The following is a 23,961-nucleotide window of genomic DNA, read 5'->3' as shown; positions in this document are numbered from 1 at the left end:
TGTGTTTAATTTCAGTAGGTTTCTTGTTTTAAGCATTGTTAAATTAGGATAACTAGTTGCAAGTGCGGTAAGAAAAATAAACGTAATTCAAGATATTTTCTCTGAAAACAAGTCTTAAAATACACAATCTGAAAACAAGACAATATGTCCGAATAACAGTCACCTGCGTCTGCTGGGGTATGTTCAGAAAGTTGCTGTCCCGTGATCCGATGCTGACAAACCTGTTGGGAGCTGTGGAGCCTGGCGAGGAGTATGCTGACAGAGAAGGAGAAAGAGAAAGAGAGATCTCAGACTTCACTCAGTTTGTACAAAATTACAAAATCAATTTTTTAAAATTTGATGTTACCCTGCACATTTAATGTTATATCAATCACTATAGCATCAATAATTAACCAGAACATAACATTTTGATTTCTGGCATAAGCAAACGTTTTAAGTGAAAAACTTTGCTGTAACAAATGATGGTCCCACTTTATATTAGGTGTCTTTTTACTTCCCTTTTCTCCCCAATTTGGAATGGCCAATTCCCAAGGTGCTCTAGGTCCTCGTGGTGGTGTAGTCACTTGCCTCAATCCTGGTGGCGGAGGACGAATCTCAGTTGCCTCCGCGTCTGAGACCGTCAATCTGCGCATCTTATCACGTGGCTTGTTGAGTGTGTTACCGTGGAGACCTAGCGCGTGTGGAGGCTTCACGCTATTCTCTGCGGCATCCACGCACAACACACCAGGTGCCCCACCGAGAGCAAGAACCACATTATAGTGACAACGATGACGTTAATCCAACGTGACTCTACCCACCCTAGCAACCGAGCGAATTTGGTTGCTTAGGAAGCCTGACTGGAGTCACTCAGCACGCCCTGGATTCGAACTTGCGACTCCAGGTGTGGTAGTCAGCGTCTTGCTGAGCTATCCATGGCTCCACTTATATTAGGTGTCTTTAACTACTATGTACTTAAGCATTTGCTACAATGTTCTTATTATACACATACATGTTGTTACATTGTACTCACATTTAGAGTATCTGCATTTAATTACATCTGTAGTTACCATGGTTGTGCACACTCAGAATTAAATGAAGAATGCCAATTAAATTCCAATTCAATTCCCGAATTTGGACTGAAATATTTATTGAGTAGCAAAAAGGATGTTGAATTGCAATTTAAATTGATTCAATATTTAAAATGGATATGTAATATGTAAAAGTCAGGTTGACATTTTAAGTTTAGTTAATTTACTTAATTTACCCCTTACCAATAAACCTAACACCTTCCCCTACCTTAACCCAAACAACTAACCTGTCCCTGACCCCTGACCCCTTACCCATAAACCTAAAACCTTCGCCTACCTTAACCACTTACCCATAAACCTTACCCCTTCCCCTACCTTAACCCAAACACCTAACCCGTCCCTGACCCAAACCCCTTAACCATAAACCGAACACCTTCCCCTACCTTAACCCTAAAACCTAACCCGTCCCTGACCCAAACCACTTACCCATAAACATAACCCCTTCCCCCACCATAACCCTAACAACTAACCTGTCCCTGACCCAAGCCACTTACCCATAAACCTAACCCTTCCCCTACCTTAACCCTAACAACTAACCTGTCCCTGACCCAAACCACTTACCCATAAACATAACCCCTTCCCCTACCATAACCCTAACATCTAACCTGTCCCTGACCCAAGCCACTTACCCATAAACCTAACCCCTTCCCCTACCTTAACCCTAACAACTAACCTGTCCCTGACCCAAACCACTTACCCATAAACCAAACCCCTTCCCCTAACTTAACCCTAACAACTAACCTGTCCCTGACCCAAACCACTTACCCATAAACCAAACCCCTTCCCCTAACTTAACCCTAACAACTAACCTGTCCCTGACCCAAACCACTTACCCATAAACCTAACCCCTTCCCCTACCATAACCCTAACAACTAACCTGTCCCTGACTCAAACCAGTTACCCATAAACCCAACCCCTTCCCCTACCTTAACCCTAACAAGTAACCTGTCCCCGACCCAAACCCCTTACCCATAAACCTAACCCCTTCCCCTACCATAACCCTAACAACTAACCTGTCCCTGACCCAAACCACTTACCCATAAACCTAACCCCTTCCCCTAACTTAACCCTAACAACTAACCTGTCCCTGACCCAAACCACTTACCCATAAACCTAACCCCTTCCCCTACCATAACCCTAACAACTAACCTGTCCCTGACTCAAACCACTTACCCATAAACCCAACCCCTTCCCCTACCTTAACCCTAACAACTAACCTGTCCCTGACCCAAACCACTTACCCATAAACCTAACCCCTTCCCCTACCATAACCCTAACAACTAACCTGTCCCTGACCCAAACCACTTACCCATAAACCTAACCCCTTCCCCTACCTTAACCCTAACAACTAACCTGTCCCTGACCCAAACCACTTACCCATAAACCTAACCCCTTCCCCTACCTTAACCCTAACAACTAACCTGTCCCTGACCCAAACCACTTACCCATAAACCTAACCCCTTCCCCTACCATAACCCTAACAACTAACCTGTCCCTGACCCAACCACTTACCCATAAACCTAACCCCTTCCCCTACCTTAACCCCAACAACGAACCTGTCCCTGACCCAAACCACTTACCCATAAACCCAACCCCTTCCCCTACCTTAACCCTAACAACGAACCTATCCCTGACCCAAACCACTTACCCATAAACCCAACCCCTTCCCCTACCATAACCCTAACAACTAACCTGTCCCTGACCCAAACCACTTACCCATAAACCCAACCCCTTCCCCTACCTTAACCCCAACAACTAACCTGTCCCTGACCCAAACCACTTACCCATAAACCTAACCCCGTCCTCTACCTTAACCCTAACAACGAACCTGTCCCTGACCAAAACCACTTACCCATAAACCTAACACCTTCCCCTACCTTAACCCCAACAACTAACCTGTCCCTGACCCAAACCACTTACCCATAAACCTAACACCTTCCCCTACCTTAACCCTAATCCGTCCCTGACTCTAACCCCTTCCCCTACCCCTAATTCCTAACCCTACATGGACCTCAACCTCATTAGCAGCAAATGTGAATCTTGTGAGAATTTTGCAGAACAACATGTTGTTACACAATAAATACATTGTATTTGATGTATTTTAATGTTACACAGCATTTAAAACGGGACCCAAATTATAACTGTTGGCCAAATACAAGCAAAAAATAAGATACCATTTTTATTTTTGATTGTTCTTTGTTCATAACAGTAGAAGATCAGAAATAAAGAGATGAATGACAAATATATATTCTGAAGCTCCAATTCTGCTGATTAGAATTCATATCAAATTTAGGGCAGTTTGAGAAGATTTCAGTGATGGACTCCAAGGTGTAATTGATCAAATATAATAAATGTCTGAAAAAATAAAAGTTGACACTATTACTAGCAAACATTCAAAAAGCCAAAACTAAGACATGCGATTTTGATACAGCAAAATGCAATAAATGTATGTTATTAAAATGAATACATTATTTTGGCCTTCACATGTACATTATTTAAATGTAATAAATTAAAGTACAAATTGTTTGGTATTTTCTGTAAAAAATTAAAAATATAAAAAATATTTGGAGGTTACATGTTACTACCTACATGCTAAATGACATGCTCTGTCAACAATAACCCTCATTTACCTCATTTATTTATTTTAAGTTGCACAACTTTATAAAATAAAACAACAAACTTAGCACAGCTACAAGAGAAAACGTTAAAGTGTCTAAATTATGAATAAGTCATGCAATGCATATTTTTCTACAGGGGTATTAGGCACTCCGCTATCACTTGCCATGTAAAATCACTGTAATAAACAACCTCTCATTGCTTAATGCTCTAATTTGCAAAGCATATGTCTGTGAGCAGGCATGTTAATTGTGTTCTTGAGGATCAGCAACATATAAAAACATAAATAGACATGATTTGGCCAATAACATACAAATTACAACAGCTAAAAACAATAAAATAGTCAAAAATAAAATACAACAACAACAACAACAACAACAACAAAACAGAAATAAGAAACAAGAACGAAAATGAGGAAAATAAATGCAAGTGCTCCGTCCAGTGCCCCGTCTGTGGTGAGTGAAAAGTTTTGGTTTGATAATCCACCCCTATATGCCACCTCCATCCTGAAAGGCCCCAGCATGCAGGTTCAACATCAGTTTTGTATTATAAATGCTTTTGGTTGTCTATAAACTGACGTATGGACCAGCACAGGAGCCCATTTCCACATTCCATAACCAACAACTTAAACTCAACCAAAACAAACTCAAATCAAACCAATGTGAAAAGTCAATGGTACAAAGCATGGGTTCCTTGTGTCTCACAATTGATTGGATCTGTGTATTGTATTCAGGAGTGTAAACATGCATTACAAAATTGGCATGCTGGAGTCCACTTTAACTGCCCTAAATTTGTATTTTTGATGCCTGCTAAACCACTGACTGTTTCCAGCTAGGATGAAGGTCAAAAGATGCCTTATTGGGAAAGGTAAATTCTCAAACAGAAAAATAATAGTAGTGAGTAACTAATGAAAAAATTTTCATTTTTGTGTAAACCATCCCTTTAAGAATTCTGGAAATGAGTTGGCAGGTAATGCACTTTAGTGTGGTCATACTGGCCCAATGATTGATTAGATTGCTAGTTTTCTCCCAGCCGATTTGGGGTTTGGTGGAATGGGGGGTGGGGGGGGGTCACTTACACGGAGATGTGGGTGAGGTGAGTCCACCATCAGGGGGCGTGCTGCTGGTTTTAGAGTCTGGCAATGGGAGGGGCACTGGACGTGCCACAGGGGGGGGTGGAGGCAGTAAGAAGGAGCCCGGCATTTTGCTCTGGCCGCTCCCGTTTGGCTGCAGACGACACAAACAGGGTGAGGAGGTGCGGACACGCCCGACATCTCGCAAATGGCAAGACAACGCTGGCTCGCTCCAAAAAATAAAGATGGTGTGGCTGGGAGTGGAGTGTTGAGAGGGAAACAACCAAAAAGATGAATGTTTGTTCGCTTGGGTTTATGATGGGGGGGTTTGTTTGAGGGTTTGTGTTTGTTTGCATGTTGAATTCATCACCACAGGCACAGACGGGAACAGTGGAAGAGCTGGAAAAATCAAGATGGAGGACTTTTGGTAGAAGTTGAGAAGCAAGAAATGGGACGCACAAATGGTGAGATGGGGTTTGGTCCATGGAAAGACATCAAATGAAAACCGCTACGTTGAAAATGGCACAAGCAGAACTGAGGAGGGGATGTATGCAACGCTGAAATGCAGATGTTGAGTAGATGGTTTTATCGTAAAGGTGGACAGAGAAGGAGAGATTAACTCAAGATTGTCTAGACAAGCACGAGAAACATAACAATGACTAAGAAGTCAGTCTCAAGGACAAGTAACGGACACGTCATGTAGTTATAAATGTGTATTATCGTCCCAAATTGAACACTTTACGTATTTCTTTACTACACGGAAGCATTCGCCGTTTCACAGCTGACGGAAGTAACGTTTCAAATGCATGCATAGCTTTAGCACGTTAGCCAACCTCAGTTCAACACTTAGTTCTTTCTATCTATCTATCTATCTATCTATCTATCTATCTATCTATCTGTCCATCATTCTATCTATCTATCTATCTATCTATCTATCTATCTATGTATCTATCTATCTGTCCATCTATCTATCTGTCTGTCCATCATTCTATCTATCTGTCTATCTATCTATCTATCTATCTATCTATCTGTCTATCTGTCTGTCTGTCTGTCTGTCTGTCTGTCTGTCTGTCTGTCTATCTATCTATCTATCTATCTATCTATCTGTCTATCTATCTATCCGTCCATCATTCTATCTATCTATCTATCTATCTATCTATCTATCTATCTATCTATCTATCTATCTATCTATCTATCTATCTATCTATCTATCTATCTATCTATCTATCCAGTCCATCATTCTATCTATCCGTCCATCATTCTATCTATCTATCTATCTATCTATCTATCTATCTATCTATCTATCTATCTATCTATCTATCTATCTATCTATCTATCTATCTATCTATCTATCTATCTCAGCTAATGCTGTTAATTATACAGGGGAACTTCTAATTTAGTACATTTAGGAAATATTACTTTCACAAATTGTATTTTATCAATAGTTTTTTCACATTTTGGTCACATTTTACCTTTTTTTTATTTCTTTATAAATGCACAAATGTCATGTATTTCATCAATAATTATGCCTTGAAATTGCATCTATTCTATTGCATTTATACATTGGGTTACACTTTATTTTACAGTGTTAATGACATGTACTTACTATAGGTTTAGGTTTAGGGTTTGGATTAGGGTTAGTTACTTGCAATTATGTCGCACGGTTTCGTTACCGCATCCATGCTTTTTGTGTGATTACAATTTAAACAACAAAACAAAATTTTGACATAAAAAAATACATTTATCAATGACAAATGAATTGCACGGATATCATCTCTGGACACACATTACACAGAAGGAACCACATTTTAAACCTCAACATGTAGTTAAAGGATTTCAGAGCTTAACCGCGAAATTTGGTCGTATTCGTGAGTGATTTAATTGCATACCAGAGGGTTGCGTGAAAGATTGATCTTGGGATTTAAGAATCAATATCTAGTTCAAATGAAGATTGTGATTCATCTTAAAATCAATATTTTTACCCTTAATGATTTTTCCTTCTTCAGCACTAGATGTTTTTTTCCGAATACAACCATCAGTTAAATTCCGGAGTAAAATGCAGGTAAACCTACAGTACCTGGTCTCATTGAAAAACGGGACTATACCTACAGCTAAATGAGTTTCACATGCCTTGTTGTATGTATCGCGGCAGAGGAGCTATAAAACCAATGACATTTATTCACTTTCACACAAATCACGAATCAGTTCATAAAAACGTACTTTTCAACCTGTTTTTCACACAATGCAATCTTATGACCTCTTAACACTTTTACTATAGCACATGATACATTTGAATGTTTGCAATACATCACCAACTGCATTTACATGCTTGTTCGCGCTTGATCAAATTGTGTGTTAGGTCAACTGACGCAAAGGACCGGGTACGAGTCAACACGGGCGCCGAATGTGTCATAGAAGCACCACAAAATGACGTGGTTGCTTGAGAAATTGCATTTTTTACGTTATATTTACTTTTTAAGAAAACATCAGGCAGATTTAAGTTTAAGGTTTAGGGTTGGGAGGTTGGTTATGTTAAATCTCGACAGTGCATTAACCTTTAAAACCTCAAATGTTTTTGAGAAAACGTAAAACTCGTTTATAGCGTCACACAGTGCACATTTCACCTCGGAACTGCTGCGGTAAGGGTAAGAAGCAACCTAATATCATGATTTTCAAGAGATCAGGTGCAGTCAAACAGCAGTAACTAACCTGAGGTCATCACTTCCTGTATGATGTCACTTCCTCTTACCTGGCCGCTAGCCTGTCCTGATCCGTCGGCACACACAAACTGGACAAACTCCTTGAGCGGGTCCTGGCCTGGGTGGTGGTGGTATCTGATCGTGGGGTGAGTGAAATACGGACTGGACTGCTGAATGATGGATGGCGAGGGGAAGTGAAGGGAAGAAGCTGAGGCACGAGGACTTCCTGCTACAGAAAAATAGATAGAGAGACAGAGAGGTTAGTGATATTTAGATTATACAAGTAGCACTAGTATATTAGTATTGAGGCCAAGAGAGCTGACACACACTGATACATTAGATGACATGAGATGAAAATGATTCTAATTAGTTCCTTAAAATTGCGTCTATGTGTGTGTGTGTGTGTGTGTGTGTGTGTGTGTGTTCAGGTGTTTTGCGCACGGTCGAGCGCTCTAGAATTTCAAAGTATACTCTTTTGATCGTGAGCCCATACAGATGCGTTCAACGATGACGTGCAAGACACGGACTATCTGCGTGTCTAGAAAATCTAAGCTGCAAGAGGACAGTCGATGACGAAATTTGCATCACGCCCACTGGACAGTAGATGTCCCGGCACATGAAAAGCCGAAGTATACTTTGGCCTTTAGTAGGTTTACTTAGCTATACTTTGGGGAATGTACTGTCTTCTTAAGTTGGATACATTTGACCTACAACCTCCCCATGCGGATGTCCTCATTTATTTTTTTTATTAGGATAAGGGTTAGAGATTGGGTTAGGGTCATAGGGTCATCTGTAGCAATTACAGGTAGCTTTACATAAAAACAATGTATGTGAATGTGAAATAAATGTGGGTAGGTGTGAATGTGGGTGACTGATACCCAACTGGGTCTGGGTATTGCTAACTCACAATACACATTGTGATATGTCCTTTTAATAACATATCATAAATTGGTCATCATTGGGTGGAAATTCGCTTCACTTTTGTCCAGTATGGTGCCTCATATAAGCAGCTCTGACCAGAATGAGAAATGCCATTTTCAGAGTTTGCTTCACATTTTCTTCATTAATTGAACTGTAGGAAATGAAACAAATGCTGTCGATTGGGCCATACTTGTATTGAACCCAGAGCAGTCCTTTCAGAGTAACATTAAGTCCATCTCTTGATTGGTGAGTGGAGGGGTGAGCTCTTTCTCCTCCAGCCAAACAAGGCCCCCAGCTGCCCAGGACAGTCTGCCAACTTCCAGAGCTACTCTGTAACCCAGACGCTCCCAGCCAAAGCCCTGCTTTTCACTCTCACTGCCGTCCAGACTGCTATTCCCTCCTCTTCCTCCATTGCTTTCACTCTTTCATCATCCAGCCTTTAATCCCATTAGGAAATGGGATGGAGCCAAGGTCTCAAGAATGAGGCAAATGGCGGTACAAACTAGTGCCTCCAAATACCCCCTCCTACTTGGATTAGCTGCACAACAACAGCTCTAAACACAACTGTAAGACACAAAACACCACATGGCCATACACCAACAGGGCATCGCATAGCACAAGGCCACGTCTCCATCCAAATGGATGACACTAAGCCAAAAACCCAGCAGAACCACAAAACAAGCAAACGCAAAGAAAGAAGACCATTAAGATCATCTGCAGTCTTCCAGTATATTGGTTAAGGGGTATAGCATCGACGGTGCATTTAACTGAAGATCTAGAGGTCCCATTTATTTCCTTTTTTCTCTTCTTTTTTAATTGATAATATATGAAAAATAAATTGGAACACCTTTAAACATTCAAAGAGGTTTATTATGGCATACGTGTTGTACAATATTTATTACATTTTGGCTGACTTTCAATGCTCCTGAGACAGAAGTAGTCAAATTAAAACTAAAACAATGAACGATGGTCAAAGCTCTTTTTTCTGTTCTACAAGTGAACAAATAAAAGTGAATACACCTACGTGACAACCTATATGATTTATTAATGCATAGCATCTACCATATTATTAACTAGATAGGTAATAGGTGTCAAGACAAACTTGTTGAAGATGTTGGCTTGACAAAGCCTGGTCTGAAAGTTTAAGATGGATAGATGGATGGATGGACTGAAAGATAGATGGATGGACGGATGGATGGATGGACTGAAAGATAGATAGATGGACTGATAGATAGATGGATGGACTGAAAGATAGATGGATGGATGGTTGGACGGATGGATGGACTGAAAGATAGATGGATGGACTGATAGATAGATGGATGGATGGACGGACGGATGACTGAAAGATAGATGGATGGACGGATGGAGGGATGGATGGACTGAAAGATAGATAGATGGACTGATAGATGGATGGATGGATGGATGGATGGACGGAAAGATAGATGGATGGATGGATGGATGGACTGAAAGATAGATAGATGGATGGATGGACTGAAAGATAGATAGATGGACTGATAGATAGATGGATGGATGGATGATGGACGGATGGATGGAGGGATGGATGGACTGAAAGATAGATGGATGGATGGAGGGATGGATGGACTGAAAGATAGATGGATAGATGGATGGAGGGATAGATGGACTGATAGATGGATGGATGGATGGATGGAGGGATGGATGGACTGATAGATAGATGGATGGATGGAGGGATGGATGGACTGAAAGATAGATAGATGGACTGATAGATAGATGGATGGATGGAGGGATGGATGGACTGAAAGATAGATGGATGGATGGATGGAGGGATGGATGGACTGAAAGATAGATAGATGGACTGATAGATAGATAGATAGATGGATGGATGGATGGATGGATGGACGGATTGACTCAAAGATAGATGGATGGATGGATGGATAGATAATTTACAATTAGGTTTTTGACAGTAGGAGTTTGGAAAGTCTAGGGTCATTTAAACAATCAGTCAATGTAACTCTATGGGATTGTTCGATTTTTGATCATCCGCTTTGTGAAAATCGTAAGTCCGATCAGTTAGAAAAGATATAGCACCCTAAAGCCTGATTTCTATGGAAGAAGCCCAAATTTTTTCTTCTGGACAAACTCAAGCACCCTCTGTGAACGAAGCCAGCAATGGAAGGTTGTCAACTCTCTGGCGGACGATACATCAGGTAAGAGAGATGGGCTTCAAAGTGATCCATTTTAATGACAGTAACTCAGGTAACAACTCCTTAGCTGGCACGTGCAATTGTAAATAAACATTGTTATGTCAAAATCACATCTATTATTAGTTTTAATCAATTAACAATTCTCTTAGACCAGCTGAATTCTCCTAGGACAAGAATTTCAGAGAGGAACGTTAAAAACGTTTTGATTATTGATTTTTTTTTACACAACTCTATCAATTTCATACAAAAGGCATTAATTGATTAGATTGGATTACTTTTATGCTTCCTAAATTTGCCTTTTGGACCGTCCAACAGCCAGCAGCCTAATTGCACCCATTCAACTGCACTGACAATGGACATCAAATCTGAAATCTGCTCATAAATATCTTTATTTCGGTTCTGCTGAAGAAAGAAATTCATACACATCTGGGATGGCTTAAAGGTGAGTCAGTCATGGAAGGATTTTCATTTTTGGGTGAGCTAATCCCTTTAAGTCAGAACAGTTTGAAGGTCAGTGCCAAATTTGGTGCATGAAGCTCTAGGAGGAGTTAAAATCGAAAGAAATGCAAGCGCAGTGTAGTTCTAGCGGGAAGACTAGCAGCTGTACATCATCACATCATTAGCGGGGTAACTCCCAGCCAATCACATGTAAGCCATTGCTTTATAAGTCTGCTCACAATCTATCACATTGCTGTTTCTGTGTGCTAACACAGCAACCTCCTCCACCCCACCACCACCAGTTGAGTCCCGTCCTGCACGGGTGTAGGCTCCTCGCCCCTGCCTCCTATCTCCGGCAGGATATGACGGTTCCAAGTACAACTTCTTCAGACCACCAGAGAGAGACATTACTTTTCTGTAATGCTTTACATAAATTATTATTATCAAAATAAAGGACAGAAATCGTAATAATTTTGCAAAATCATTGCTTTCCATCAGGGGCGGCGGACCGGGAAGAGAAATCAGCCTGGAATTTTACATCTGACACAAAAGCATACCGCGGCGCCATTTAGTGGCCCGTTCTGCATAACGCGATGGCCCATTTCAGCTTATCACGGCCAATACGGCCCTGTTTCGTGGCCGGGCTACCGGGAAAAGTCATGGTTCTCCCGATGGCCAGTCCGCCACTGCAGCAACTTTTATCGTAACTCTGCAACTTGGGTGTCATCTACAACTCCAGCTGGTAAATACGACTTGCTTTGTCATTCATGTGTTCAGTACTCGTAATTACGATATTTCTGAATCCACTTCAAGGCTGCATATGTAGTTTGTACTTTGTATCTTTAAAGTCAATATTAAACGGCATTCGCATACTCTTTTCCTCTTGTAATGTGACACATTGAGGTGAAGCAGGTTATTAAACAACAATCGGCAATGGCAGCCCATTCATATCAAGCAGGTTGGACTGCAGTGTGCATTTGTGGATTGCTATGTGAATTTGTGTGTTTTGATACTGTTTTATCTCCATATTGAACAACCAAAAATGTTGAGCAGGACTTGATTTAATTAATTGGGAATTGATTGGAACATGAAGACTGGGTTTAGAGCCAGGCCTGAAAGCAGTTTCACTAAAGCAGTGCCTCAATAGCTATTTGGCTATTAATTAGCATTATCCAAAGGCCCAAGTGGCCTCGATGATGTCAGCAGAAGTCGTTTTATAAGTGGAGCAAGCGATATAAGATTACGAAGACATTTTTTATAATTTCTAATAACATTTAATACACATATTTGATGTTTCTAGCAAAGAGAAAATGTAGAAAAATGATGAAACCAATTACCAACCAATCACACTGACAGACAGACAGACAAAAAGACAAATCAGCCTCAATACAGGGGAAAAAAAGGGTGGGGAGTAGGACGTATGACAAATGCCCAACCATGAGTGCCTTCACCCAACCCAACCATGGTAAAAACACAGCCTCGGCTCTCCCCAAAATTCACCACATCCAACCCCACCAAGCGCTACACCTGCGAGGGAGCTTGAGGGATCAGGGACAGGAAGGGAGGGAGATGGGGGGGGGGGGCTCTGAACTCTCACCTGGTCTCACACCTGCCAGCATGGGCAGCGGGTGATGGGTGTACGGCATGCGGGCAGACCTCGAATGGCCGGACAGAGTGCTGAAATCGAATTTCCCCGGCTTCTTAAGAGAACCAGGCGACGAGAGCCCTGGTAAAAATGGGATCAACAAAATGGCAGAACAAAGATGTGGATTTAATTAAACACGGTTTTGCTTCTTGGTCTTTATCTAAAATTTAAAAAAAAATTATCTTATCTATATAAAGTTCTACAGATTTGATTAGAATCTTACTAAAATGGTTTTAATCTACAAATAAGACACTGCTAGGCTTTGTTGTATCTCGTTTTTGTTTACTGGTTGTAAAGTATAGAGAAGCAGTCAGTCAGGTCCAAGGTGCCAGCAGTGGAGTGCAGAAAAGAGTGGGATAAGGTCAGGATAGGGCCTGATTGGGTTGGGAAGGGTCTCTATGCTGTTGTAAATGAGGAACAATGGATGGGAGAGGCCATGGTAACACATCCCACAATCAACTGTCAACTGTTTGCCTGTCCATCTCACCAAATCTCAAAGCAAAAAGTCAAGACAAGAAAATGTCCTGAAATCAAAAATCAAAAAGTAACAAACAAGGAATGATATATTGCATATAGAAAATGAAGCCTATATTACGGCCATTAAGATGTGATATTATTGTCACGACACACGTTACTGTAATACAGCAGCATCTGTTACATCTGTTTGCTTTATGTAAAATTTAATTGTAATCATATTTATTTTTTTGCATTGATTCAGGATTAAATAAAACCATTTATAAACACGGGAATCCCTCCAAAGCATAAATGTCCCTATTTTGCCACTATTTTCTACCATCTTTACATTATAATAGTCAAAAAAGGCAATTAAAGCAATAATAAATAATTAAATGACTTTAATCAAATTATATCATGGAGTGGTGGTGTAGTGGTCTAAGCACCATAACTGGTAATCTGGTAATCAGAAGGTTGCTGGTTCGATCCCCACAGTCACCACCATTGTGTCCTTGAGCAAGGCACTTAACTCCAGGTTGCTCCGGGGGGATTGTCCCTGTAATAAGTGCACTGTAAGTTGCTTTGGATAAAAGCGTCTGCCAAATGCATAAATGTACTTATACATAAATGTATTTATAAATGTACAATGAGCTTTACATAAATTTGCAAATATAAATGTAATATCTAGACATCGGCCATATTTTAGTGTTGTAATGAAGTCCGTGCTGATAGAAAAACTAAAGAGTAAAACACATGCGGTTCTGTTTCCAGTGGCATGTTTGTACCCTCATGCCAGAAAGAGGAGGACAGGCGGGGAGCTCAATGTGCGAATGATGAGGGAGGAATTATGGTAAATGGAAAGAGAAAGTGTGTGCTGGTTTAGTCCTGTCATATATAAAAGTACTTTAATGTGTCCTCCTAATCTTGTAAATGTCAAATGGAGGCCACAGTGCTGCTAGCTCGAGCTGCCCAGCGCTTCCACAGTTATTTTGGCAAAAACACGAGGGCTAAATATATGCCCGGCTCAACCAGTGACCCAGAAACATGGCCAAACATGTCAGGACTCCGGAAGGAATCGGAAAAGGAGTTTACGATCAATCTTGTGGCTGGTTTTGAGGGAAACTGCTGTAATAAGTGGTGATTTAAATACCCAGTTTAAGATGTGAAAGACAGGGTTGTTCAGAGGCACATAAGGAAGCCACATCATCTTTCTCTGAATTCTTCAATTAATCTCATTTTGAAAAAAAAACATCCATACTATTGCTAACAAAGGAAAAAATACGTTCTCAACAATCGGTAACAAAAAGCTACGGTAACACTTTATTTTGATGGTCCCAAGTAGATATTTAACTGACTATAAGTCACTCATCTACTGGCTTGCTATAGCTAGTAAACAGTGTTGCAACAAACATTCAGTAGTCTTTCAATAGCCTGTATTAGCACTTTTCCACTGCACGTTACGGTTCGACTCGCCTCAACTCTATTCTCATTACTTTTCTGAACTTGCGTTTCCACTGCAGTTTAGTGTCCCTCAATGTGGGTGGGATTATAGGCTAATCGTCATATTTGCCGTGCCTCTATTGATGTGACATCATCTTAAACACGACACAAATTGACCAAAACATTAACACGACCGTTAGCTGTTAGCTACTAGCTCATTGTGCTGTATAAAGCAGTTGTTGCATGGTGATTTTACACAAGTGTAACAGTTAATTTGGTCTGGTTGTTTTAGAAGCTTTCCAGTAGCTGGTCAACTAAATAAAGTGAAGCTTTCAAGCGTAGAGTTAACGTAACAAAACGTCCCATCCTCCATCATGGATCAACGCCAGTTCAGGGCACTCTCCCTCCCATTACTCGCCGGTTTAGATAGCGTCTATTTGGTCGAACCACTTCCACTTTTCCTTGATGGTTCTTTTAAGTCACTTAAGTTTTTTTTACTTTTCCCTACACTGTTGGGAGGTCCGGTGATAGCCGTGTGCGGCCTTCACAGCTGAGACACTTCCTGAGCGACTTTTTGGTTTCGCTCATCGCTAACGAGTGGACCGTCTGCACCTCGTTTATTGACCACGACGTGGTTTTGCGCACATCCATTACTTTTTACACAATTTGAAAGGCACGTGAACAAATGATACTGTTATTGCTGTTGCTAACTTTAAAACTAGTGGGTTGATGTCCCGTGTCGGAAATCCAGTGACGCTGGTAGTGACGATTCTCCCTGACCAATCAGTGATCTGCAAGATTTTGATGTCTCATTTAGTATCGGCTCGACTCGCTTGGAACCTCGACCGAGGTGGTACTAAAAAAAGGTACCAGGAACTATCCACAGTGGAAAACCCCCAAAAAGCGAGTTGAGTCGAGTTGTACCATCGAAAAGCCCCTTATATAGATCTCTATTAATGACCTACTTGCATTATTGTTGAGAACATCAGTTCATTAAAAGGTCATTAATAAATATCTATTGATAGTCTACTGAATGTTTGTTGAAACACTGTTTACTAGCTATAGCACTGTTTACTAGCTTATAGTCAGTTAAATATCTACTTGGTACCATTAATATGTTGTGTGTTACCAAAGATACTTTCCATATTTCTGCAAACAAAAAAGATAATGCGCTTCATACAAAAATTAAAAAGATGATACTAAAAAAACAAATTGGAAAACTACAATTGGAAACAAAAAAAGATAAAAATGCACAAAGATGCACCAAAAAAAAAAAAAAAAAACATCTGTACTACTGCAAACAAAGGCAAACAATAGGGGCAGTACTATTGCAAACAAAAAAGATAACAGTGCCTGTACTTTAAAACACACACACACACACACACACACACACACACACACACACGCAAAAGATACTGTCTGTACAATTGCAAACAAAAAATATAATACTATCTGTGCTAACGTCACAGTTGAACACAGTAATTAGATGTGTGCTTGTGGCTAAAAACACCATTTAATTAATTGAATCAAATGCATCTCTGTGAGTGGCTGAAAACCAAACTAAAGCCTTTAAAGTTACAGTTGACACAGGTTTCTACGATTTTACTCTTCCTGTGTTAGCACATGCCTGCTTGTGTGTGTCTATGTGTAAATGTGTGTGTGCACGGCAATATCATTGGTCTTGTGCCAGGCCTGACACTCAGGCAGACTGGCAGCCAATGAAATGCTCCTATGACCTTCTAGTCTCACCACACTAACAAGCTGGCTGAAAATATCACCACACACACACACACACACACACACACACACACACACACACACACACACACACACACACACACACACACACACACACACACACACACACACACACACACACACACACACACACACATGTTGGTGCAGCTATCCTTATGAGGACTCTCCATAGACATAATGATTTTTATTCTGTACAAACTATAGATTCTATACCCTAACCCTAACCCTACCCCTAAACCTAACCCTCACAAAAAACTTTCTGCATTTTTACATTTTCAATAAAACATTGTTTAGTATGATTTTTAAGCGATTTGAATTATGGGGACAATAGAAATGTCCTCATAAACCACATTTATAGCATAATACCCTTGTAATTACTAATTTGTAACCTAAAAAAATGTTCTCATAAACCACATAAACAAGCCCACACACACACACACACACACACACACACACTACAGGTTTCCTGAACACTTCCCCCATCTAGCATTGGTCATACAAACTGTTGTTGTGTCGGGCTGGTCAGAATGCTCAGACAAACAGAACAATGTTTTGAAAGTGCCACAGAGCCACAGTGTTTACACACCCTAAAATATGGCTTACTAGTTGTCTCTGCATTATGCTGGGATAGAAGAAAATATTTTAATATCAACAAAAATTACACACAACTTTTAAAGACTTTCATTAAATCTGAGCTTTGAAAGAGCAACCTCTGAGAAATAGAAATGTTCCTCTGGGAAGGCACCAATCAGTCTACAGTGATACTAAGCTGTCTGTTCTCTAACATCAACAAAATCGCTATAAACAGACGCTCACAGATGTAATGCCAAAATCTAAACAGGAGGAGCGAGTTAGGGAAAGAACAGAATGAAAAGAGGGAGAAGATGGCATCTATGGACACCCCAGGCAAAAGTGAAGGATACAGTGTATGAATGAAGTGGGAGTTCACAGATTGCTCGTGTAAGCAGGCGACACCAGATTTAATGATAAATGACACCATCACCTTGCAGAAATGCCAAAGGCTCATTCAGGTAGGGAATCACATTTGGAGTGTAGCGCACTTCACACACATACACATACACACTCTGAGCGCCACCACCACCATCAACCTAACAGATGTCTTCTGTAACCCAGCAGCTCCCATCGCTGTTCGACAGATGGAGGGACCATCTGCCGGAGTTCTGCTGCTCTCCAGACTCTGTGTGTGTGTGTGTGTGTGTGTGTGTGTGTGTGTGTGTGTGTTCTGTATTCCCATGACATCAGGAGCACCTGAGCATGCTGGCATTTTTTTGGTGGGATTTACCCGTTTCCCTGGATTCACTTCTGTGATTGTGTGTGTTTGTGTGTGTTTACCTGACATGTGGGCAGAAGTGAACGTGTTGTTTAGATGATGATGGACAGGGATGTGCCTGAAGCCGAATACCTTACACGGAAAGGCACGAATAATGACTTCAATACGAATAACGGATTCATCCGAATAATAGGAAATGAATGTCCAAGTGGCACAAGGATAAAGCGACATTTTAAATCAACATATCCAAAATGACAAAGTATTCATGAATCTGAGGCTCTTTGTGTCTAAAGAGCCTTTTAGCTATTGGTTGACATTATTTGCCCTGCCCACGAGGCCTAAGTGACATCACCTGAAAAGGAAAGTAGTTTCAGAGGCGGAGCAAGTTCTTACAGTTTGATGAAAGATTATAAATCAAACATTTGCTTCGTTTTTTGGTCCAGGAATGCACATTAAAGAAATGTTCTGGGTTCAATAAAAGTTGAGCTCAGTTTACAGCATTTGTGGCATGATGTTGATTATCACAAAACAATTATACGTTATAAAAAGAAGCCGCAAAAATCGCAGTTACAGAAACGCACTTGCAATGGAAGTGAATGGGGCCAGAGCATAAACGTCACAATGCATGTTGTTTCAAAAGTATATCCACAAGTTGTAAACATCATGCATGTTTACTTGCTTGTAGTTTGATAAAATGGCTTAATAACATTTTCGGTATAGTTATCTCCAATATTACAATTTAGTAACCATGACAACGAAACCCTGTAATCCCAGAACTGGATTTAACTTCACAATTATAGGGTTATTAATCAATTTTATCACACTAAAATCATGTAAACATGTATGATGTTTGCATCTTGTGGCTATACTTTTGAAACATTGTGTATTTCAATGTTTATGGACTGGCCCCATTCACTTCCATTGTAACCGCTCTTTTCTTCTTCAATAACCGAGGGGCGAATCGAATTCATTTTTGTGGTAATAAACATAATTCCACAAACGCTATCAATGCAGCTAAACTTGTATTCAACCTGAAACATTTATTTAATGAAGTACATTTGGTCAGATTTGGTTTCATGGTGACTTTAAATCCCTCCTCACACACAGATTATGGGATTACCCCAGGTATTAAAATCCCTCAAAATCGCTGTTAATAGTGGCATACTTGATTTCAGAATCACTTAGCAGAATAAAATGAAGAAATATATATGAAGTAAATCTTTAGAAAGGTCCGTTGTATGGCAACACAACATGTTGGACATCCAGAGGGATCATATGTGAGAATCTACTGCAGACAATCGACTAACAGTACGATTTCTGATGTATAAAACAAAATAAAAGCACATTCACAAGCGAAAAACACCCGCTACCTCATAACACCAAGAAAACAGCAAATCGCATAGAAGATATGAAAAGTGTGATGCAGTACAGACAGTTTCAATGGTCATGAGAAAGAGAGAGATAGGGGCACATAGAATACAGTTGTGCATGTACAGGTGTAAATGTTATATACATTGATATATATTTAAATATATAATATGAGGGGAATGTTGTCTAACCATGGTAAGGAAACTGCACGCCATCATTTTCATGTTTTATCTTCCTCTCCTGCATACTGGCCAAATGGTGTTGCACTGAAAAACCCAAACAGGGAAGAAGAATACAGTTAACAATGCAAGAGACATAAATACAGATTTATAGGGAGGTTGGAGAGAATTTGGGACCATTGTTGCATCATCAATACATTTGGACATACAGTAAGCACTACACAGCACACAGACTTTAGAATATGTTATGTTCATGTGGTCAAAGACAGCGTTTTCTCACTATCTTGCCAGATAAATCCAGTCTAAGGACACCAGAACAGTACAAACTACACACCACTCAAACGGCCCAATCGCTTTGGCTGAAATAGAGGGGTGGAGCATAACAGGATATGTCACAATTTTCATACCATCCATCTTTAATTGTATGCAAGATCAGAATTATTGTCTCTGAAATCATAATAGGCTAAAAAAAAAATGGTGTCATAGATTCCTTTCAGATATCGTTTTTCAAAGTATGCATCTCTGCATCATTTTTAGGAATAAAATTGCCCACAATCTCACAAAAACTGCTCTCTCGCCTTTCTTTCTGTTGTAGAAAATGGCAAAGGAGAACGAGGATTAAGCTGAAACAGCTGTTTTTAAACGTATGAACCTAAAATATTATGTAATAATGAATTTAAAGTAATGAATTTAGTCGATGCTAACTTTTACATGGAGATAGCCAATGGAGATAGCATCTAGCAAGGGGGTCTGTTGTATCAAGATGCAATTTTATAACAAAATAAAATAAAACATATGAATGAATTAGGCTAAAAGTGTTCTTAATAAAAGAAATGTTCTATTATAAAGTGGAAACGAGATGCTGCACAATCTGATGCAATCGGATATGCTAAGCTGTCATTTATGCTAAAGGCTAAACTCAAGCCTCAGAATAAACTCTAAACATTTAAACATGCTATATAAACAGATATTCACAAATCAGACATTCACACTGCATCTTTATCAACCCATAAATCTTTCTGTATTTGTCTCTGCTTGCTTTTTAATCTGTCTGACTTTCTAGCTAGCTAGCTAACTTCCTAAATTTGTTTAGACATGGTAAAACTGTCTCATGCATAGGAAAAATGCAATAAAAAATTAACTCTAAGAAATTGTCATCTTGTCTCATATATATGTGCGCTGGAAGTATAATTACTATTACATGTAATCATGGTTGGGAAGGTTACTTTTTAAATGTATTCCACTACAGATTACAGAATACATGCTCTAAAATGTAATTTTTAAAGTATTTAGTTAGATTACTCAAGGTCAGTAACGTATTCTAAACACTTTGGATTACTTCTTCAGCACTGGTAGATTTTTTTTACATGTTTTGACTATAAAAACTCTTATGCAGTGTTGTTTCAACATTTTTGCCAGATTTGTGCTCTAATGTCAATGCTCACTAGAGAGAGAGAGAGAGAGAGAGAGAGAAAAATATCTATACATGTATTTTATGATCGCATCATTTATATGGATAAATGTTTTACATCTGAAAGGACTAAATATTAAATGGAACAAAATACAATACAATGCAATGTAATCTCTTCAGTAATCTGTAAGAATGTAACTGTATTCTTTGAGTGTAATAGTAACTATTTAAATTGTAACTGTAGTGGAATACAGTTACTAATATTTTGTATTTTAAATACATAATCCCAAGTGTTTTGATATATGTGGTGATGTAGGCAGGGCTGAGCGACATCAATGGAGAGTGAGGCCGGGAGAGGAAGAACAGTAAGGATTGACACCTGTGGAAAATCACCTCTAACATCTGTTTTGTGTTGCAATGAGAGCTGGAGAGGGATAAAAGGGCAATCCAAACCGCCGGAGGAGAAAGAGAAAGTTGCACGCAGCAGAGTTGAGCTGAGTGTTTATTTGTCGTGACTCTGAAAAGTGTATTAAAGTCTTGCGTTGGACATTTACCCAATCATCGCTTCCTCATTAAGAAGAGAACTAGAGATCTGTCACAGTATAAGTGCCACAATTTGTACTTTACTCTCACACTTTCAACTCTGTCTCAGTCCCAATTCATTACATGCACATATGAATTACAGTTGAGATGGTGATCGTGAGAGCTTTTAAGTCCCAAAACACCCAAATCAATTACCAGAGAGATACTACTTCCAATCTCACTGAGTAATTATTGCTGTTATCTTTGTTTATTCTCATGCTCTACTGAGGTTTGGGAAGATGGAGCACAAGCACAGGAGGAAATATAGAGAGATAGGAGGAAGGAGAAAGAGAGACAAATGGATGAAAGGATGGACACAAAGTGAAAATTAAGTCTGGCCCCTTCACACAGTCTCTAAGTTCACTCACTTTGGTGTTCCTTCAGTACATATAGTGTTCAGTTTGAGTCCTGATCGTATCAGACAGACTGCTGACAGAGAAGGTGGCATACGGTATATAAAGGTGCAATATGTTACATTGACATCAAGCGTTTAAAATGGGTACTACATTCCAAATTCAAAATATTGGAGAGAGTTGTCTCCCCCGCCCCCTCCTCCCCAGACTCGTAGCTCACACGGGTTGGCAGGTTGAGGACACGCAACAGGAACGAGCAAACTGACAATAGCAAGCGACGAGCCTTACACTGTAAGCTGATCAGCTAATGTATACGTTTGCAATGTTTTTATTGTTTGCAAATTATAAACAAGCTCATGTGGATTTTGTATAGCTATGTCAATGTTAGCTAGATGTATTGCTTGCATCCATGGCTGCAGCGTGATGTGTTTGCCTGCTAACTTGTTCCAAATCTGGCAACCCGAGGTGTAGACATACTATTGGGAAATGGGCAGTGGGCGGGATCACACAGGCCAAAACACAAACAGAAATTCCGTCCTGGAATGGACATTTCAAAGAGGAATTTACTGGAATATGAGTGATGGTAGCGTAGTGGGCTAAAGCACTGAGCTGGTAATCAGAAGGTCACTGGTTCGATCCCCACAGCCACCACCATTGTGTCCTTGAGCAAGGCACTTAACTCCAGGTTGCTCCGGGGGGATTGTCCCTGTAATAAGTGCACTGTAAGTCGCGTTGGATAAAAGCGTCTGCCAAATGCATAAATGTAAATGCTGTAGCCTTGTTTTTGTAAAATCATAACTCCTCCCAAAAACCTCCTGGGATACACGTACCCCTTGTTGGGAATCATTGATCAAGCCGAAATTGTGTTTTGTGAATATCACATGCTGGCCAATATTTTACTCGAGATGTCTAGATGAGTGAAGGTCAGTTCAGACTGTGTGAAGAGTACAAGAGCTGGTGGGTAATTCGACTGTACCTGCATCAACATCATTGGGCCAGCCGCTGGGCTGAGACGCTCCTGGTGCTGGAGAACGACCCGAATAGAAGACTTCATCCACCGGGCTCTCCATTTCACTGTCATCAATGGATTTACGCTTGTTGGAGCTGAGAGAAAGAAAGAGACAAAGGGACGAAAGTAAGAGAAGTTCTTAAGGCACATTTTTGCAATTGTCATCATTTGAGCAATCAGTGCTGTGAAATGTTTGCAAGTTCATCATTATTGGTAAATGGTAAATGGTCTGCACTTATATAGTACTTTTTTAACCTTAGAGGTTACCAAAGTGCTTTACACATTGGGACACTGTGTCCCAATCACCCATTCACACACCAATGGCAGCTGAGGTGCCATGCAAGGCACTAGCCTGCCATTGGGAGCAACTTGGGGTTCAGTGTCTTGCCCAAGGACACTTCGGCATGTGGAGTCGTGTGGGCCGGGAATCGAACCGCCAACCCTGCAATTGGCAGCCGACCTGCTCTACCACCCCGTTATTAATGAAGCATAATTGCTGAGATAATCCCACTTAGATTAATATGGTCTTTAATGAGGTAAAACATAAGCAGTGACCTCAAAACAAAATTTATCGATGTAGTTCCAGACATGTAAACAGTGGGTAATAGTCGTCCTTCATTGAGCGCGACATTGACTGCTCACATTTTTGACCACAGAATTTTTCCCATCGGGATTTTAATAAAATCCTTCATCAAAGAGTTCTAAGCCATGAACCAAACCAACCAGCTCCGAGGTGAATCACAACATTACAAACTTTGATTTAAAGCAAAAGACAATAAGACAAAGAGACAAAGAGACAAAAGGTACAAGACTGTACATTTAACATCTTCAATGAGGGAATGAACTACAATCCCATGAAGAATTGGGAATGATGCAATCAAATAAAAAAATTATGGAAAAATATAAAACGATTCATTTAAATTGGTTGATTGCAAGTAGAGAATCGATTTGTTTTATCATTTTATTCCAAAATATACCAATAAATAAGTCGTTTGAGATTGTAGGGGGACAGACTCTGTTGGCTGTGATTCTTTGATTGCTTGATCTCTCTTCAGCATTATGGGTATTGTAGTTCTTTACCAGGAATTCTGCTATTAAAACAGTCGAAATAACATGGATTGATAGCTTTAACAGAAACATATACATCAATTAACCCCTTAAACTCAAAGGGGGGTGCTATATCGCAAAAAAGCTGAAGTCTCCATATACATAAGTCAGTATATGAGGTATAATTTGAAAGCTTAAAATCTGAGCTTCTGCATTCTGCATTTATGTTACTCACAATAACAAAATAAGGCCTCAAAACTTTTGTGTTGAAAATGAGTACCCCCCAAAGTTAATGGGGTATACATATTTACATAAAAACGAGTCCTTCACATAGCACATAAATGGACAAGTCATATATCAAATGAAAGCCCCCACTCGCAGGAATGTGACCGTATACTTAATTTTGTTGCCCTAATACCACAGTTCAAA

At 40.0% G+C, this 23,961-nt stretch overlaps 1 protein-coding gene across 13 annotated transcripts in view; it reads right to left on the bottom strand.

Annotated features, from left to right (window-relative positions):
- The window catches only part of LOC127652796 (nuclear factor 1 X-type-like), a 211,539-nt gene that overhangs the window by 6,637 nt on the left and 180,941 nt on the right, over window positions 1–23,961 (bottom strand). For 4 of the 13 annotated variants that reach the window (XM_052139179.1, XM_052139181.1, XM_052139182.1 and 1 more), the window contains 6 exons: window positions 22,453–22,580; window positions 19,143–19,217; window positions 12,594–12,722; window positions 7,505–7,683; window positions 4,762–4,909; window positions 164–255 (listed from right to left, as the gene is read on the bottom strand). In XM_052139179.1, the coding sequence (XP_051995139.1) occupies window positions 164–255; window positions 4,762–4,909; window positions 7,505–7,683; window positions 12,594–12,722; window positions 19,143–19,217; window positions 22,453–22,580 (751 nt within the window). The remainder of the gene's footprint in view (window positions 1–163; window positions 256–4,761; window positions 4,910–7,504; window positions 7,684–12,593; window positions 12,723–19,142; window positions 19,218–22,452; window positions 22,581–23,961) is intronic. The other 9 variants (XM_052139180.1, XM_052139191.1, XM_052139188.1 and 6 more) reach the window with 7 other exon arrangements.

This window comes from Xyrauchen texanus, chromosome 12 (assembly GCF_025860055.1).
Source record: "Xyrauchen texanus isolate HMW12.3.18 chromosome 12, RBS_HiC_50CHRs, whole genome shotgun sequence".
Lineage (NCBI taxonomy): Eukaryota > Metazoa > Chordata > Actinopteri > Cypriniformes > Catostomidae > Xyrauchen > Xyrauchen texanus.
Note: the sequence above shows the minus strand (reverse complement) of the source record. Positions and strands in the feature narration are given on the sequence as shown.